Source organism: Colletes gigas, unplaced genomic scaffold (genome assembly GCF_013123115.1).
Source record: "Colletes gigas isolate AHSC1104 unplaced genomic scaffold, ASM1312311v1 Colletes_gigas_Sc00004, whole genome shotgun sequence".
In the NCBI taxonomy this organism is placed as follows: domain Eukaryota; kingdom Metazoa; phylum Arthropoda; class Insecta; order Hymenoptera; family Colletidae; genus Colletes; species Colletes gigas.
In genome coordinates, this window is record NW_025106633.1 from 1,094,983 (window position 1) to 1,114,142 (window position 19,160).

General features: G+C 34.1%; 1 protein-coding gene across 3 annotated transcripts in view; it reads left to right on the forward strand.

Annotated features, from left to right (window-relative positions):
• The window catches only part of LOC122405539, a 58,881-nt gene that overhangs the window by 31,644 nt on the left and 8,077 nt on the right, over positions 1–19,160 (forward strand). For all 3 annotated transcript variants that reach the window (XM_043410391.1, XM_043410393.1, XM_043410394.1), the window contains 2 exons: positions 1,430–1,456; positions 9,798–9,891. In XM_043410391.1, coding sequence (XP_043266326.1) covers positions 1,430–1,456; positions 9,798–9,891 — 121 coding nt within the window. The remainder of the gene's footprint in view (positions 1–1,429; positions 1,457–9,797; positions 9,892–19,160) is intronic.

Here is a 19,160-nt window from a genome sequence, read left to right on the forward strand (position 1 = left end):
CGCTTTATATTTCCGTTTCCTGAGAACTCCAGCCTCGCCTACCGTTTTTCCCTGTACAATACTTTTTTTATTTTGATTTTCTCCTCCGACTGACCCCTTTTAGTATCATTTTTTTTAGATCCATAAAATACTCTAACAAATTGATCCAGAATCAAACTGTATCGATTTAATTTAATAGATATTAAAATATGATTGCTATAGGAGAGTGACTATATCGAGCACGGAGAAAGAGCATGATTCAGTGAATAAGACTGTTTTACAACCTAATTAAAAAAACCCGTGCGTCAAGTAAACTGTCAATTGATCTCACTTCATCTGATCCTCCTGAACGCCGCATTACTCATCATTTTCATGACTCAAGATAAGGATTACGTTATCTGTTTCGGATGTAACCTCTCGTGATGATAGAATGACAAGCGTAAGAATCTGAATTTGCAGAAACGTGTGTATGTAAAGATCATTTCTGTCTGCGATCGGCGATAAAATTATTCGTGTAATGAAAAAACAGCGGCAAAAATGGCTTCGTTTCTTTTACGCTGGACAAAGTTCTTGTCACATAACGAAAGATTGATATAGTTCTCAAACAAGCAACGAAACGAACAGTACCGTTGGATTCCTCTCTGTCTAAGCATTATGGGATTATAAACAAGATCTCCTGAAAGTACTCAATTAATCTTGATATAGATAAATCGAAATTTCGAAAGAAGCGAAGCTTTTCTATAGATTTATTTCCATTTGACAAGCAATGCATCAACTGTCCTGAACATAACCTCTAAGTTCAAGATTATTGTAATAATTGATTGTACGGTGTCTGAAATTTTTAATTCGACTAATTAGTTTCGACGTTGGAATATGGAGTTAACCTCTAAAATTCTGACAACAAATCAGTATCAATTGAAATATGTTATTTCAAACAAAACACTTAATTTCTGATTAATCCATATTGCAATTAACGATTTTAGGTGTAACTCTTGTTATTCCTTTATTAATAATTTATCAAACGACTGTTAATTGCTTTATAACCTATATTTATATATTTAAAGTTATACATTTAACTTTATTGTATTTTTAAAGTTTAATAACCACGAATTTATTCGCTTTTTTTTAACATAACCTTAAAGAAATTAGTTGGACTTAATTTTCGATACTATGGCTAATGCTAAATACGATTTTTATTCAATACGTACAGAAATTCAATTATTATTAATTGTACAGAAAAAGAAGGGGGGGAAAGTACTGTTTATTTACAACAGGAGAAGTAAAACTCTAATTCGAGCCAATTAAAGTTAATTCAAATTCAAATTGCATCGAACTCTAATGGCTTCTTTTAAATAACAAATTGTGATTATTGTTCGAAGCAACTGTGCACGCGTCTGTTTTTCTACCAGTCACTTGTAAATATTAATGTTATGCATTTGTATTGTTTCAGAGTCTTTGCAATTGTTGTCCCATCTTGGTGAGTGGCCTTTTATTAATGCACAATTAAGAGCTTACAAACCGAATAAACATAGATACGTAGTATGACTATGGCAATGAAACATAAACGTTATGCAAATATCCGTTCAGCCATTGGAATAAGAGAAATCATATTTATTTTTAATTAGTTAACGTGCAATTAAATAAATTAAATTAAATAAATACTCAGATCTCGAGTTTTGGAAAATAAACGAACAATATTAAAATTATAATGCATTTTAGAAGTTTTCTTTTTTTGAAAATAATTGAACAATATTCGTAGTATTGCTCAATTCGTTCGTACTCGTCCACTCCATATTTGAACCCAAAAAGGGCAAAATGTACTTGTCCAGGGAAAGGATTTTTAATAAATTTAACATAAAATTAACATACACGTGTTACTTCGCTTTTAAGTCGTCCAGAAGGTGAATTTGATCTGTAAAAAGGGAATTTTGATTTGCCATAGGGTGAATTTAATTTGCAAATAGTTGACACGGTTAACATTTCCAGTAGCATTTCTATCTAATTTTTAACTTGGTTCGAATGATCAATGCGCTAAATAGAAGTCGGCGACCTTTGAGCTCATAAGAGAAATACTAGACACATGTTCTCTTACATCCCGGATATCGATTTCCTTGTTCCGCAAAAGGAATTAACACCCTCGAACCGACTCATAGTGAAAACTTAATAACGATGCAAAGTCGATCTCGCAATAAGCATCTGAAATTGATTGCAATGAATTAGCGTCTCCACTAGGACTCCAAGCTATCAGATAACCGGGTAAGCATTACCCAAAAATGGCAGCATATTGAAATCAGTCAATTTTAAAAAGGGAATTCTAGTATGCCAATTTTAAAAAAACTTATAAAAGAATTTATAATAAAAGACTATTAGTTTAATTCTACAAAGTTAATTTACTATATTTTGTCTTTTTCTTTCTTATTATTTAAGTATACATCGTATACAACAAATAAAAAGTTTTTGCCTTTTTTTGTTCGTCGTGTGTATATACTTAACCTCTTCACGCCCTTGGCCACATATGTGGACGTTTAGTTTTCTTTTTCTTTATAATTATAGTTACTGTCAATAATAAATAGACCAGAAAAAAAAGGAAAAAGAAATTCGTCCCTGAAGAGGTTAAAATACGAACTGTAGTGTAAAAACTATACATATGTATATTTCGTACCATTTATAAGATTTTGTATACCTAAGGCATAGAAAGCGAAAAGGTCGTACGGGATAATATAATGCTTGGGTAAAAGGATGGATGTCTTCGGCAACACGAAAATCGGTCATTGCCAGGGGCGATTTTAATAACTATGCAGTTGACACGGTTTCGAGAAATTGGTGCCAAATCAAGGGATGCAGCCAGCTTGACGGTACCCCTTCTACTTCTTGGCACGCGCCACGGTCTCGCATGCTAAAACTTAGGCATGTCCAAAATCGGCTCCGGAGCCCCGACGGTTCCGTCCGCCATGACAGGATAGGATGCGCGCCGCACGATGCGCCACAGTCAGCGCGAATGTTTCCCGCGAAAATGAAAACGATTTCTGCGACGCTCGTTCAACACGTTTACTGCCAGACGAATTTCGTCGAATTCTCTGTGACATCAACATTCCGTTTTTAGACCAACGGACACTGCTTGATCTAAAATGTATATCTGTGGTTATATTTGTAACCTCGTCGAAATTCATAACGTCTCGCCGACCTACTCCGCAGAAAATTTAGTGTAAATCGAGTGTACGGCCAAAATATAAAGTCGTGGACACATGCTGCGAGTATTATAAGCGCGTGACGTCACATCTCCCACTGTCACAGTCGATTCCAAGACGTCATCTCTCGGCTAGTGACGTCAAACGTCCCCAACGTCTACCCTTGCACTTTCGCGGGCGATTTGACGCGCGTTAGAGAATGAAACTGATGAATGAACGTTAGGTGTAACAACAATGTAATTTTCTTATGGAACGGAAAATAAATCTGAAGAGATTTTAGAGCGAACTGTTTGAAAATAGAAATTAATCAATTTTAAACGTACAAATGATTTATTTCTAAAATGAATGTACACGCGGTAAAATTACCTTTTTTATTTATTTATGAAAGAAAATGCGTACAGTTATAACGCGTTTTAATAGCAAACGCACAACATATATTTAGATGTTCTATTCCGTGGAAGGTCGATGCTGGAACCGTTATAGAACTCGTATATAAAATTCAATAATCCTATATTCAGGATTGATATAGAACCGTTCTAAGACTCGATATGTTAACTTTTCTTTTTTTTTTGGTTATGTGTAACAAGTATCGGAAATAACGGTTCTTTATAACCGTTTCACCTTTATATAATAGTTCGAAACAGTTATTTCTGGAAGAGTTTCAAATGCCGATCAGAACTTGCTACGTTTCGTAGAAATAATTCTACAGCGTTATTATACTGTTCTTGCAATTATAGCTAAAACTCGTTCCACGTGAACACTAAATGTTATTTGCGTCTTTATCTCCTATAACGAGCTTATATTGTCTACTTTGTAGAACGATCTAGACAGGAAAGGATTATGATAATGCGTATCGTATTACTCTGTAAAAAAAAAATAAAATCGATCGTTCGCGTGGAAGCTTTATTTTTATCCGATGCATGTTGCAATTGCGTGCTAATTGTAAGAAAAAGTGTGATTTCAGTTCGATATTTAATCGCTTAATTCACTTTCCTTTAATCGTGTCTGCGCACCGAAGAATTTGTATGAAATGGAAAGGTTTTTTTAATTGACTTTTCTGATATACTTATTTAATTATTTATATTCATAATAAATGTTTTAAAACAAAAAGAACAATCGACGAGTAATATTTAACGTTAAACACACGGACGAGATATTTTATTCTCGAATAACGAATGAAAATATTTTAATTCGTTCGTAAATTAGTTTCTGACTTTGTATATTGGTTTGAAAAGTTTTTATTTATAAATGAATTTACAAACTGAACATGCACAAAAATTAGTTTACTAATCAATGTGAAATTCGTATTCGTTATTCGTGAATAAAATTTCCTGGACTTCGCTGCGTGCTTGCAATAATATTACGATGTTATAATTATAACTGACATTTAAACCTTGTCTGCTTCGGAGATACGTTCTAAATTTAATCATGGTCACCTCCAGCCGTTTTTCTAGCATAGACACAACTGTGTTTTATTTGTAATTGTTTATTACATATCCCCGTTGAATAATGAAAAGACTATTCTGTTCCTTGATCTAAACAGAACAGAATGGTTTGATAAAAATCAGTTCAGTAGATTTTGAGTTAAACCGGAACGGGCGGATAAATAAACAAGTAGACAGATGGGCAGACAAAAATTCTAAAAGTGTGAAATTTGGCATAGATATCCCATAAACTATACGTCTCGGTAAAAATCGCCCAAAAATCCTACGGTTAAAAGATACGTTAGAATTTTATTAATAAATACCACTTTGGAACTACGATTCATTTTTATTACACGGTAAAACTTAAATTCGAGCAATAAAAAAAGGAGTGACATTATTTCGGGTTAAAAATAAAATTTGTATCATTAAAGTACTTTAGTACATTGTAGTTTAATAAAAGTCAGACTATAAATTGGAAAATAAATTTTAGTAAATTCAAACTTCTAACTTTGCCCGTTCCAATGTGGCAAGCAGTAAAATAGTTTTCGTAAACAGATTAATTTTTAAGCCACAATAATGTTTTAATACCACGATTGATACGCATTAATAGTGAGATTAAATCAGGCTTCAATAATTTAGATAATGGATACGTGACTTTAGAAACACGCGGAATTATAGGAAGATAAGGGAAAAGACTTTTACACCATCATGATTTGAAAGTGGTTCAAAAAATGGGTAAACAACTACTTTTAATATTAATTCGCAGCTGATATCGAATGTACACAAAATTTCCATAGGCGTGGGACCTCCGTCTTAAAACATTATCATCAAGATCTGGATGGAACAAACCTGATTCTCACCTTGTTAACAGAGCTGGACAACATGTAATTTGATTAAAATTGCGACAATACGACTACACGTTGTACTGTAATCGCGTTGTAATTAGTCGATAATTAGACTGTTATTACACGCTTCAAAGATTTACGATTATGATTACACCGCAATTAAACGATAATTACAGTTTGGTTACGTGTAATCATATAATGGCAAATGTGCAATTCGATCAATTTTGAAGTTAGAATAATTCTTAACTATGCAGCCTTTCAATTGACAATATGTTTTCCTTTTTTTTTTATTAAAATTATAATTAATGTAATATATCGTATTCAGATTATCATGTGGCGTCGCTTCTCATGCTTGCCACCAGAGCGATCGCGCTCTCACAAGCGCTCGACCGACCCCTCGGTTGCTATACAGAGTGTTCGGTCAACCCTGGGAAAAATTTTAATGGGAGATTCTAGAGGCCAAAATAAGACGAAAATCAAGAATATCAATTTGTTGATGGAGGCTTCGTTAAAAAGTTATTAACGTTCAAAGTTCCACTCGAACTAAATTTTTTTCTCGAAAATGCGTAAGATTTCGGGGGTATGTCTATTCACCAAAAATAATTGCAATTGACCCCCGAAACCGAAAATAATTTTTCCAAAACGATTCGAAATTTTTATTTTCCGTCGAAAAATTTCACACCTCGAATTTTTTTCTCGAAAATGGGTAGGAATTCGGGGGTATGTCTGTTCGCCAAAAATGATTGTAATTGACCCCCGCAAGCGAAAATAATTTTTCCATAAGGATTTGAAATTTTTTTATTTAATTGTTAATAAATTGTTAACGAAGCCTCTTTCAAGAAATTGATATTATTGATTTTCGTCTTATTTTGGCCTCTAGAATCTTCCATTAAAATTTTTCGCAGGGTTGTCTGAACACTATACTTTTTGATTGACGGTCACATCACTCTTTTGAGATCAGTCGTTTCTGCGTCATTCATCAACGAGGAACTCGATACCGCAAGGATGAAAGCCACGAGTTTGCGTCGTTCGACGTCATTTCGTGACGTTCGTCAATTTTTTAACCCTGGACACAGAACACTGTTTTTTCAGACTATCGCGTTTCCGGTTTGGCGTAATTTGAACGCGTTTCGAAGGCGTCATAAGTTCTGCAAAAATTCCTCGAAGTACTTGCGTACAGTTTAAAACTTGTCCCAGAGTGTTAATAACTGCTAAAACTTATACAATTACGCGACAATAGTTTAATTTTATTAAGACAGATGTACTTTACGATCATTATGGACGAGAAAATGGCAAAAATGTGGCAAGATACAGAATTTTTTTATTCAAAACGAGCGCAAATCATGCCGAATCTGAAAGATCACAGTGCACCGTGTGGTACTACGAAAAAAACAGTGTGTCGTTCCAAGGTTAATAAACATCCTCCAAATCTGTTTCCTGTTCTTTACGACCAACCTGCGTCTATTTTCGTTTAACAAAACTTAATAAATTAACGCAGTCGCGAACGAAAGTTTTTAACGTGGGAGGATGTAAGACAATCTACACGTTTCTTGATACTAACAAACGTTGGACTATGTATTCTTTTTATCATTTTAAACCCACGGTATAGGAAATTTTAACGCGAATTATAAGGTGAATTATCAAAGTGGTTAATTTAATTGTGCTTTGCAGGTTGGAAGTGGGACGTCAACGTTCTAATATGGCGCCCAAGTGCATCTCTTCTGTCTCTGGCGTTGTCACTGTTTGGATCCTCCGATCAATATTTCCTTTCTATCGATTTGCCTTTCAAATTCGAAAATTCGATCGCTCTAGCAGCCAGTAAAATTGGACTGCGATCGCGTATGTCGTCTTTCTCGTGCAGCACTTTCCTATGGAACCCCTTTTACATCGTAATGTGACTCAGATGACCGTGTCCTACATCGGGATGAAGCAAAGTGAATGGCGCCATAGTCCGTCTTACTCTCTATCCTCTCTTTCCTTCAACTTCTTTCCCAATGTACGTCGGTTCTTCTTTTCCTTTCTTTTCTCTTCGTTTTATTTCTCAAACAATGACTATCACAAAAATTGTCAAGCTTCGCCACCAAATCCTCGAGTTTCGAATTTTCTAAGGTTACATCAACACTATTTCTCCCTTAAAACTTTAACCTGAAATTGTTTCCCAAGTTTAACCACTTTTCTAAATCTTTTAATTATAAAAAGCTTCTTCTCATACCAACAAATCTTCTAACTTTAAATTAAATATATTAAATAATTATATTGCAATAATTTATCCACACATAGTTCGTGGACCAGGAATAATGGATACAAGGATATATACAGTAAATAAAAATACTATTTTTAATATATTCATGAAATAAGTAAATATTTATATAACATGAAGAATAACACATTTTTTTAACACCAAATTAAACGTTTAAAACAGTTTGAGAAATTAAAATTGAAATAATAATACAGGGATGTACGTATTTCAGTATTTGTACAATAATAATCTGTAGAATATTGTAAATATTAAGACAATAATAATTAAATAAGAGTAGTAGTCTGATAAGGTTGAATATAGTTGTATAATTGCGAGCAACTGTACTTTGGTTTGAATAAGTTGTTTCAGTATTCTGTTGGGCTCAAGTGGACCCCTTTGTCTCTTTACTTTTCGATACATATGGTATGCTGACTCAGAGAACACTGGCAATGTGCTGACACGTGCACAGTGAATTACTTGTGTGGTATACAAAGCCTCGTTGCTTAGGCCAATACCTATTCTATACCAATTTCCGTTTTCAAGCGACAATTTTTACACCGGATTTAACTAACGAAATTATTCTTCCCACTGTGTATGTTTATGTACCACGTTTATTCGTTCGTTAAAACTAGATTTACTCTGGGAAAAATTTACATGAGCCATTCTAGAGGACAAAATAAGACGAAAATCAAGAATATCAATTTGTTGATGGAGGCTTCGTTAAAAAGTTATTAACAATTAAATTCAAAAATTTCAAATCGTTCTGGAAAAATTATTTTCGGTTGCGGGGGTCAATTACAATTATTTTTGGTGAATTGACATAACCCCGAAATCTTACGCATTTTCGAGAAAAAAATTCAGGAAGTGGGGGAAAGTCGATAAAATTTCAAAATTTCAAATCGTTCTGGAAAAATTATTTTCGATTGCAGGGGTCAATTACAATCATTTTTTGTGAATAGACATACCCTCGAAATCTTACGCATTTTCGAGAAAAAAATTCAGGAAGGGGGACAAAGTCGATAAAATTTCAAAATTTCAAATCGTTCTGGAAAAATTATTTTCGATTGCAGGGGTCAATTACAATCATTTTTTGTGAATAGACATACCCTCGAAATCTTACGCATTTTCGAGAAAAAAATTCAGGAAGGGGGACAAAGTCGATAAAATTAAAAAATTTCAAATCGTTCTGGAAAAATTATTTTCGGTTTGGGGGATCAATTACAATCATTTTTGGTGAATAGACATACCCTCGATATCCTGCGCATTTTCGAGAAAAAAATTCGCGTAGGTGCTGAACTTTAAATGTTAATAACTTTTTAACGAAGCCTCCATCAACAAATTGGTATTCTTGATTTTCGTCTTATTTTGGCCTCTAGAATCTCCCATTAGAATTTTTCCTAGGGTTGGCTGAACATCCTGTATAAAGCTCGAGTATCCTTCGGTTTACTAAGGTCCAATGCTAGTTTCGATTTCTCGTACCGGGACGTTTTAATCGATATCCCAAAATAAATAAACGATGTCATGATATCAATAGTGCTCTCCGTCATATGAATTTAACGTCACGCGCGAACGTGACATCGTATAGATTCGTTGAGCTGTAAGGAGGGCTGTTTTCGAAAGTCAATAACCGAGGGTTGTGCTAAAAATGAACGCGTGACGTCACGATAATATGCGTTTCTACTGATTGTATAATCTGAACAGAATATAGCACATGATCTCCTATAGGAATAGCTAATACTACTGAAAAAATTGTTTACATTGTTTTTTTCTGTATTTACTTAGAATGTCTTATTTGTCTAAAAAAAACAGAACAAAATTAATAACATAAGAAACTTATGATTAATAACAATGTATATTTTTAAATTATTAAATTATAATTTAATATTTTCCAGCATACTCTTTTCTGTTTCATTGCCTCTTGTAATGTATTTAATTCTGAATGGAACAATTTCTTTGGGAATTTATTCCTGACTCTAGCCCATTTTTTCTTTTTTTTAAACTATTTGTTTTTATCACAATTTATTGAAAATGTGATCGGATATTTTTTTTTCTGTAAATAATTTTGAATTGGTACTTGTTTGGATGGAATAATAACAAAGGAATTAATTTTCATATGTTGCAGATCCTCCTGTTGACAGTGTGTACATGATATGCGGTGTGCTGATTGCTATGGTGTTTGTAGGCGTTATTATTGTCCTACTAGCTATAACAATCAGGTAACAACTTGTTTCAATATTCCAATATTCCAAAAAAACGATAGAAGGATTCAATGCTTCTTGGAACTATATTTATAACTTTTAACATTAACGTGTGACTTCTTTTGCAATCTTTGTTGGTCACTGAAAACTAAAGGGGGCGGTGTTTTCCATATTTTTGATCGGAAGATAATCTTTAAACAAAAAATATTTTTAGAGTAAAAAATATCAAGTAGTAATATTTTTTAAACATAAAATATTCTTATTTGGATATTCCAATAAGCTTTCACCATTGTTTGTGTCAAAAATGAAGAAATCTTTCTATCTTATAAAACATGATAAAATCTATTAGTTTCGACCTTTCTGTTGCTTCCGTTTCATTGGTTTCTTTCAACAAACGGAAGATTTTGTTAAAATTAGTGTCGTGTGACACAGCTTCGAGAGCATTTCTGCAAAGTAAAAGCGACGTAAACATAAAGACGAAGCTCACAGCGTGGAACAAATCAGGTTAATTAGACGAATTCCTAGCCCGGTGGATAATCTGTGGAGGAGGAAGATGCCGAACGATTTGAAAACAGCAAGTGCACAATTGGATAGAATTTAATCCACGTCCCGAGCATTAATCGTATTTTAATTGGGCGTGCATCAACAAATCGCGTGTACTCATCTACTAAAGTTCAAGCCAATTAAGGTCACCCGTTGACTGAGCTCTCCTGTCATCCACTTTCAGTTACCATAAGATGGATTCGCTCGTGAGTCTGTTATTAGCACTGTGTATCGTCGGTTATTCGATGGAAAAGTTAATCTCTCGCAAAGAGTACTAAGAACAAACAGATTAAATTCGATAAAGCGTACGAACAATAACACAGAAACAATAAGAAAAACAAAAGAAAAAATTTTCATTTTATTCTGAATTCAGTCGAATTACAAGCATATCATTCATACGATCTAACGTCATTTGACACCTTTCTGCTTGAATTTAAATAACTGTAGTTATTTTTAATTATCGAGGAAAAATCATTGAACATAGAAAGTAATTTCGAGTGAAAATTTTGAAAGATTTCATTCGAAACCTTCGGTAGAAACAGTGTTGAAGTTAACAGTGTTTACAAAACACCTTACATAAGCCTAATCACACTATTAGATTACTCTGTTGCGTATTTCCTGGATTCTGTAGATCGAAATGGCTGGAATTACAAACTATTTAATAAAAGATTAGCTACCGTGTAATAGAATCTACTTATGAACGATTAGTCAATTAAGATTAATTACATTGTTTGGTCGAGTCGTAACCATAGAATGCAACGCAGGTTGTACAAATATAACACCAGTTTTACCACGCGTTTTGGACTGTAAAAATATACGATTTCAAGCTAAAATTTAACGAAAATTAAGGAACTTTATAATCTCAATGCATAATTTTTTTGCATAATTATATGCATAAAAGAAGAAAATGAATCGATTTCAAGTATTTTTCGTAAAATAAACAAAATACCCACGTTCTGCCTACATTGCAGGTGGCTTTTTCAGTAGTCAAATAACACATTGATATTTGTATGTGCAGTTTATGGCTATTTAAGGTCCCTGTGCTCGTGTCATGGATCATTGGTTACTAATAACCAGGCTGGTGTCATGGGTCACTGGTCACCAATCGGAGCTATTTCAGACGATCAGCTGGCTCCTTAAATAGACTCAAATCACACGTCAGGCCAATATCAGTATTATTCGCCTCCCTTTTCTCGAAAGACCAGCACATCCCACTCGTCTAAAACGTTTCCTTTTTTCATTTCTCATAGTTCAATCTATTTAAGGTGTCAGTGCTCGTGTCGTGGATCATCGATTACTAATAACCGAGCTCGTGTCATGGATCACTGATCACCAATCAGATCCACGCTCGTACACGAAAGTGAAGTGATAAAATGTATACGTCAATCTGAAACGTTCGATATTATAGAAAATCTTGAAGAACGTGATCGAAGTCTCGCAGTTGTAAAAAAAATGGCCGATTTTCAATTCTTAGAAAGGCACAAGCTAAGCTGTGGCGTTCGACTTTGTGTTTTGTCGAACGTAGAAAACGATAGCGAATGAAGAATAAATAAGAATAATATGAAACTTAGTTATTTTTTACTTTTTATTAATGGAATCTTTGCTAATATATTTGTGAAGTTTTTCTGATTAAAATGAGACCAAACATGATATACGATGATCTCATATAGGTGGTCCCAGAAGTACCAGACCTAACAACAAAAAAAACATAAGAAATTTGATCACAGTCATTTTTTTTAAACAATAACCACGGTCTATACCTCAGGCCAGGTACTTCTGGGACTACTCTTGTAACTTGGATCAATATTTGCGTATTTAACGAGTGACAATAACTTATATTTTATATAAACTCTATTACAAGTAGGTTAGAGACAAATTATATCGTGTTTGGTCTTATTTTAATCGGAGAACTCTTACAAGTACATTGGTAAAAGTTCCATTAAAAATAGAGGAAAACTAAGAAAGTTTTATCTTTGCATTATAGCGCCGTGATTGGTCAGTGTTTTTCGTTAATAATTCAAAAACGAAGCTCCATCCGATATTTTTGCAAAGGAAATTGTTGTTCAGAATCGTCTCAGCTACCCCCCATTTCCGGTTCTTACACTATTTACGGGACACCCTGTATAAATACAACGATGGTCAAATACAGGGTACAAATAAAGTGAAATTACTCGTTATCTATTACATTTTGGGCTAATAAAGGTCAATACTTTTTTACTCAGAATTCCACAATCTTCCATATTTTGAAATAAAAAATATAGCATTCCATTTAAAAAAATAAAGTTGACCTTCAAATCTCCGAAACGCCTCCACCTATAAAAACAGTAAATTCACTACAAAATGTACCCCTTTGAACCATGCAACTGTTATATACAAAATTTTTTCGTGCAACGCATAGTTTGGAAGTTATCGAGCTGCACAAGTTACGTGAGCACCACTTTGTATAACGATGTGTCCTGAGGCTACGCAAATTAAATTCACACTTTATATTCGCTGTAAACATACGCGAGAATTAACTTAGAAAAATATTTGAACATTCAATAGTTACTCAAATTAAACAATGGAAAGTTTCAAAAGGTAAAGAAACGATTTACAAATTAGCGAATACTTGATATTAACAAGAGTCAACAGTCTCGTGGGTCTCTGTGTTTGCCACGACGCGGTTTTCGAATATGTTTAGCGGGACATTTGATCGGCCATTCGTTTACATAAATCGGGAACGCCGTCAAAGTGGTTATTAACAGGAATTAATATTAATCTATAATGATGTATCGTCCCTGCTCGCGCAGCTAATTTCCCGACAGTATCAACATTCGCGCGTTGCACGTCGCAATCAATCTTGCGGGATTCTCGATATCTATAAATTAGATAGGAAGTTCACGTGCATACTCGCGTGAACGAAACGGCGAATCCAATAATCCATAAAAGAATTTCGTTGGCAAATCCCGATAAAGGATTTCCTCTCGGTTTTACCCGACTGTAAGTTTTCCCTTCCGGTTACATCGCGCGCGATTCAGATTAAACGAAAAGGTTTCCCCGTGTTCGATGAAAATATTTCAACAAACGGCCGCGCGGGAATTATATCGAGAAACTGGAGCTGGCTGAGGTTCCGAAAATAATTGATTCGAATCTTATATAGAGCGAGTATATGACGTGAATTAAAAAAAAATAATCAACGTCCGCGAGAGCCAATGCAGGGACTTTAATTTGAACTATTGGTTCTTTGTAACGGTTATGGGAAATAGAAGTTCCTGGTAAGTGTTCCAGGGATTTTGATCTATGTACGACAGTTTCCAGATCTCGAAAAGAACGTTCATTGCGATAGGTTTTCGTTGGAAATTCTCTAGACGGTTCTAATTACGCTAAAGAGTATTTGCTGCTTTTTCTTGCGTTATCTGTTGGATTCTTTGAAACGGTCAACCGGCGAGCAGATTAAATGTTCCGAGTATTATCTCGTCATCGAACGAGCGATGTAGTACATCATTCGGATCTCGTCGTATGGAAATCTATTGCACATCTAACAAGAGAAATTACCCGGATCTTAGGGGAATATTCCACCGGGGAACGCGTAGTTTTCGCTCTTTCGTCAGAATTTCCTCACAAATAACCGTTCGAATATCAAACATTCCCAGAAATATTTCCAGCCACGATATTTGATTAAGAATTTATTCTTACGAAGAACTTCATTTTGCTTACTTCGTTGTCTTCCGAAGGTAAAACGAAAAATACATGTCTAAAACGGCTGCGTTGGCTGTTTTGGTAGCGTGAAGGACTTCTAATGCCATAGTCGTCGAGTTTCAATCCTGTAGTAGGTTTTTGTATTTTTTTAATGTCGTTTTTCTTTTTCTTGAAATACTTTTTATTTTTCCACTATTCTTTTCCTTGAAATACTTTTTATTTTTCCACTATTCCTTTTCTTGAAATACTTTTTATTTTTCCACTATTCTTTTCCTTGAAATACTTTTTATTTTTCCATTATTCTTTTTCAACGATATAGTGCTTACAAATAATGAAATTATTTAATATTTACATTAATAGTATTTAATTGTAATTATATAGGGTGTCCAACCAACTCTGGGAAAAATTTTAATGAGAGATTCTGGAGGCCAAATGAAAATTAATTTGTTGATTGAGGCTGTATTAAAAAGTTATTTACGTTTAACAAAATAAACTAAATCAACAAATTGGTATTCGTGATTTTCATTTTATTTTGGCCTCTAGAATCTCCCATTAAAATTGTTCTCAGGGATGGTCGAACACCCTGTATAATATACAGAGAAAATAAGAAAGAAATGTTTTCTCATTTCGTAATTCCAAATGATAAAAATCCATTTGTCATACGCGTAGAAATTTATTTGTAATTTTGTAATGTCACGCTACTGATTCACAAGGTACCGATAAAAAATAGTGAATCATACGTGAATTCAGCGTTACTGAACTCGATAGAGACGTTTCATCAAAATTATATTATTGACGAATAAAAATTTATTTTTAATTTTGATTATATCCTATAAATATGATAGTGTCGAAATGTCACGCTACTGATTTACCAGGCACCGATAAAAAAATAGTGAATTATTCGTGAATTCAGCGTTATTGAGTCCGATCGAGAGACATTTTATTAAAATTATATTATCAACAGTGGCAAAATGAAGTTTACGATAACAGTTGTTTTCTCATTCCGACGTAGTGACGATACAGTATAATATTAGAACAATACAATTTTTATTAAATTTTTAATAAATTTTATTTTTATTATTTATTGTATATAGGGTGGTTCGGCCACCCTTGGAAAAAATTTTAATGTCGGATTCTAGAGGTCAAAATACGACGAAAATCAAGGATAACAATTTGTTGATGGAGGCTTCGTTAAAAAGTTATTAACAATTGAATTCATAAATTTCAAATCGTTCTGGAAAAATTACATTAGTTACTGGGGTCAATTACAATCATTTTTGGTCATTACACATACCTCCGAAATCCTACCCACTTTCTAGAAAAAAATTCGCGTAGGTACTGAAATTTTTAGATGAAATTGAAATATTTAAAATCATACTAAAAAAATTATATTTAGTTAGAGGGGTCAATTACAATCATTTTTGGTCATTACAGATACCCCCGAAATCCTACCCATTTTCTAGAAAAAAATTCGAGAAGGTGTGAAATTTTTCGACGGAAAAAAAAATTTCAAATCGTTTTGAAAAAATTATATTAGTTACAGGGGTCAATTACAATCATTTTTGGTCATTATAGATACCCCCGAAATCCTACCCATTTTCCAGAAAAGAATTCGAGAATGTGTGAAATTTTTCGACGGAAAAAAAAATTTCAAATCGTTTTGAAAAAATTATATTAGTTACAGGGGTCAATTACAATCATTTTTGGTCATTATAGATACCCCCGAAATCCTACCCATTTTCCAGAAAAGAATTCGAGAATGTGTGAAATTTTTCGACGGAAAAAAAAATTTCAAATCGTTTTGAAAAAATTATATTAGTTACAGGGGTCAATTACAATCATTTTTGGTCATTATAGATACCCCCGAAATCCTACCCATTTTCCAGAAAAGAATTCGAGAATGTGTGAAATTTTTCGACGGAAAAAAAAATTTCAATACGTTTTAAAAAAATTATTTTCGGTTACGGGGATCAATTACAATCATTTTTGGTCATTAGACATACCCCCGAAATCCTACCGACTTTCGAGAAAAAAATTCGAGAAGGTGCTGAACTTTAAATGTTAATAACTTTTTAACGAGGCCTCCATCAACAAATTGGTTTTCTTTATTTTCGTCCTATTTTGGCCTCTAGAATCTCTCATTAAAATTTTTCCCAGGGTTGCCCGAACACCCTGTATAGCTGTTTGAAGGACCAAAATTTTTAGAATCTAAACATTTGATCCTGTCGTGTAAATTAAAGAAGAATCAACACTAGTTCTCAAGCAAAAATATGAGTTTCACGAGAAAAACCAAACGTCGAGTAATCGGTCTCGATTGAATTTGCGCCGACCGGAAAGTGTTAACAACGTTTCAGACATCAAAGTTACGCGCACCTCTTTTATTTTTATGATTTCAGGGGCATTATGCAATCGCATAAAACGTCCTTACTTTCAATTGTTACGACCGGCGGCAATAATTCACTGTAACGACTCCGATTAAAAACGAAAGGCGAAAGGAGATGAAAGGGAGAGGAAGAGTCGTGGATCTGGCTTTAAATTGTCCCTGTTACGGGATTAAATCGTTTAAGAAATTTGTTCTAGCGTCTACGACCACGTGTGAGAACAAAACGTTGCCAATTAATAGGTATGGGAACGAATTCAACATCCATTCGTTGTTCTGTGTTTCGTTAACAAGAAAAAAATGCTAGAAAAAATATCGTAAGATAAAAACAAAAATTGAAAAGTTCGGTTAATTATTTTTTTGGTTATTCTATATACAAATTTGAAGAATGTAGTTTTGAAAAAAAAGAGTTTAAAATTTTTGGAAATTCGATCTTAAAATTTTCGTGGTTTATTTTCGAAGTGCCCTTTGATTTACGAGAAAGACGAAAAATCGTTTGTTTCTACCCGTTACGAAGGGAAATGATCGAAAAAGAAAATTGAAAAAGAAGTTGCTCGACTGACACTTTGAAACCATTCATTGATTTTTATGCTTATTTCCGTCCAGTTTCGCTCGAGGCGCACGTACGCTATTTTCATCGATAGCACGCGACACTCGAGTGACGGAATTTCACTTTAATTTTTACGAACTTCCCGAGCCGTAAAGATTTTCTCGTAAAAAAAAATCGGAGACAAAATATCGTCCGCTATTTTCTCGGCTTTGGTTACCAGACGAACACTTGCACGTTAAATCTGAATCGCCTCGTGATTTGGTCGGCTGCCAGACTGTCGATGCCTTTTCAGATTTTATTATAGTTTCGCCAAAGTGTCAAAAGTCAATGTGGTCTGCGTCGATGATCATTTCCACCGATTGTTAAATTTCTATTCTAATTTCTTCGTTTTGCAAAACTTTTTCAAAGTTCGCCTCTATCACTGTTCAATTTGTCATATTTTTGTACCTTAAATATTGTTTGCTTTCTGCGATCAAATGTAACGAGGGTTATATCGTTGGATTGATTAACGAGGCTCTACATTAATTAATAAATAATAAAAAGAATCGACGTAAGAAAATTGATTACTGCAATTTAAAGGTGCCTCCTTATACCCTCGAAAATGAAATTCAATCTGAATTGACAATATTTAAAAAAAAAAAATATTAAATACATATAAGTTCCTTCGAAGCAGTTACACGAAAGTCCACCCTTAAAAATTAGAGTAGAAATCTACATTGTGCGACCGTTTACGTAACAGTAAACTGCGCCATTGCTCCCCGGGTTAATATCGAAATATCATAAAGGTTATTGTTTTATTAACGTTATCATTTCGAAGTCACGTGTATGAATAAGTTATTTCTAGGAAATTAAGCTATAAATAGGCATACGTACCGGCTGGAGCCCCGATGAATAATACTTCCGTGTTTTGTAACTGTTAAGTTCCATTTTTCCCCTCTTTGTGTGTTCTCTCACGACCAGTATCATATACATTATTAAGTGCTTATTGATGTCTCTCTAGTTTTCTGGTGTATCGCGATAAAACTTGACTCATCGTATCATTCGATATCTGTCGTATAATAGACAGACTGATACTGCGCCTCTTCATCTATATTCAATGAAAACGAAAAGACGGTGTACACCATTCTCAATATTTTTTATTATTTATTGAGATAAATATTAACCTTTCTCGGTCTGGAATTTATGGCACTGCTTTCCGGACTTACTAGTGAACAACAATAAAGCTTTCTAGCAGTCCCTGCCTTAGAAAACTGGGATATTGGGAAGTCGATCGAGCGCTTGTGAGAGCGTGAGCCCTCTAGTGGCGAGCATAGGAAACAACGCCACAAATTCTTCACCGTTGGTTTAAAAAGAACATTCTGCTCGCTTCTAAAGTCATTTGAAGCAACATACTTTAATTTTAACATTTAAATAACACACTCACAACGCCACATAATATTGCAATTAAAATATTTACCAGACTGATAAAGCGTAGGAAAAATACTTGGGAAAATCTTCTTCCCGGAGGTTACATAACCCTCGAAACCATTCAACTTTTCCCTAAAACATTTTTGGTATCGAATGGTCGTTTAAATTAGTCACCCTGTATGTGTACACGCCCAGCAGGACAAGAATAGAGTTTAATTAAATAGATGGAGCGATATACCCATCCGACGTCTCCTGTTTTGTCTGGGCATGTGTTTATCTAGCGCCAGGTTAAATTTCAAGGTACAGTCGGGACCTCGATAACCCGAACGTCGTTAAACCGACCGTTTATTCGTTTCCCTTCGTAAAACTACGACATCTCGGAAAATAAACAAAAGTTAAATCGAAGCTGCTCAGCGCACACTTGACCTCTACTATTCGAAACACGTGTTGGCGATTTCTAACACGGTCGCAATTTCTTTCTGCTTTTCAATTATACGTTTCTGTTGCCTCGTATTAAATTTCGTTTTGTTAATTCTTGCAGTTTCTTTAGTTTTGAATTTTGAACGTTACTAGATTTATAGTTACGACTGTATTCCGTTTTCTTAGATATCTCCGTAAGATGAAACTTCTGCAACACGAAACGGTTCCTATTACCCTTCAACTTCGACTTATCGAAGTCCAACTGCATATTGTTTGCAAATATATAGCAAATTAGCTGTACAGACATTT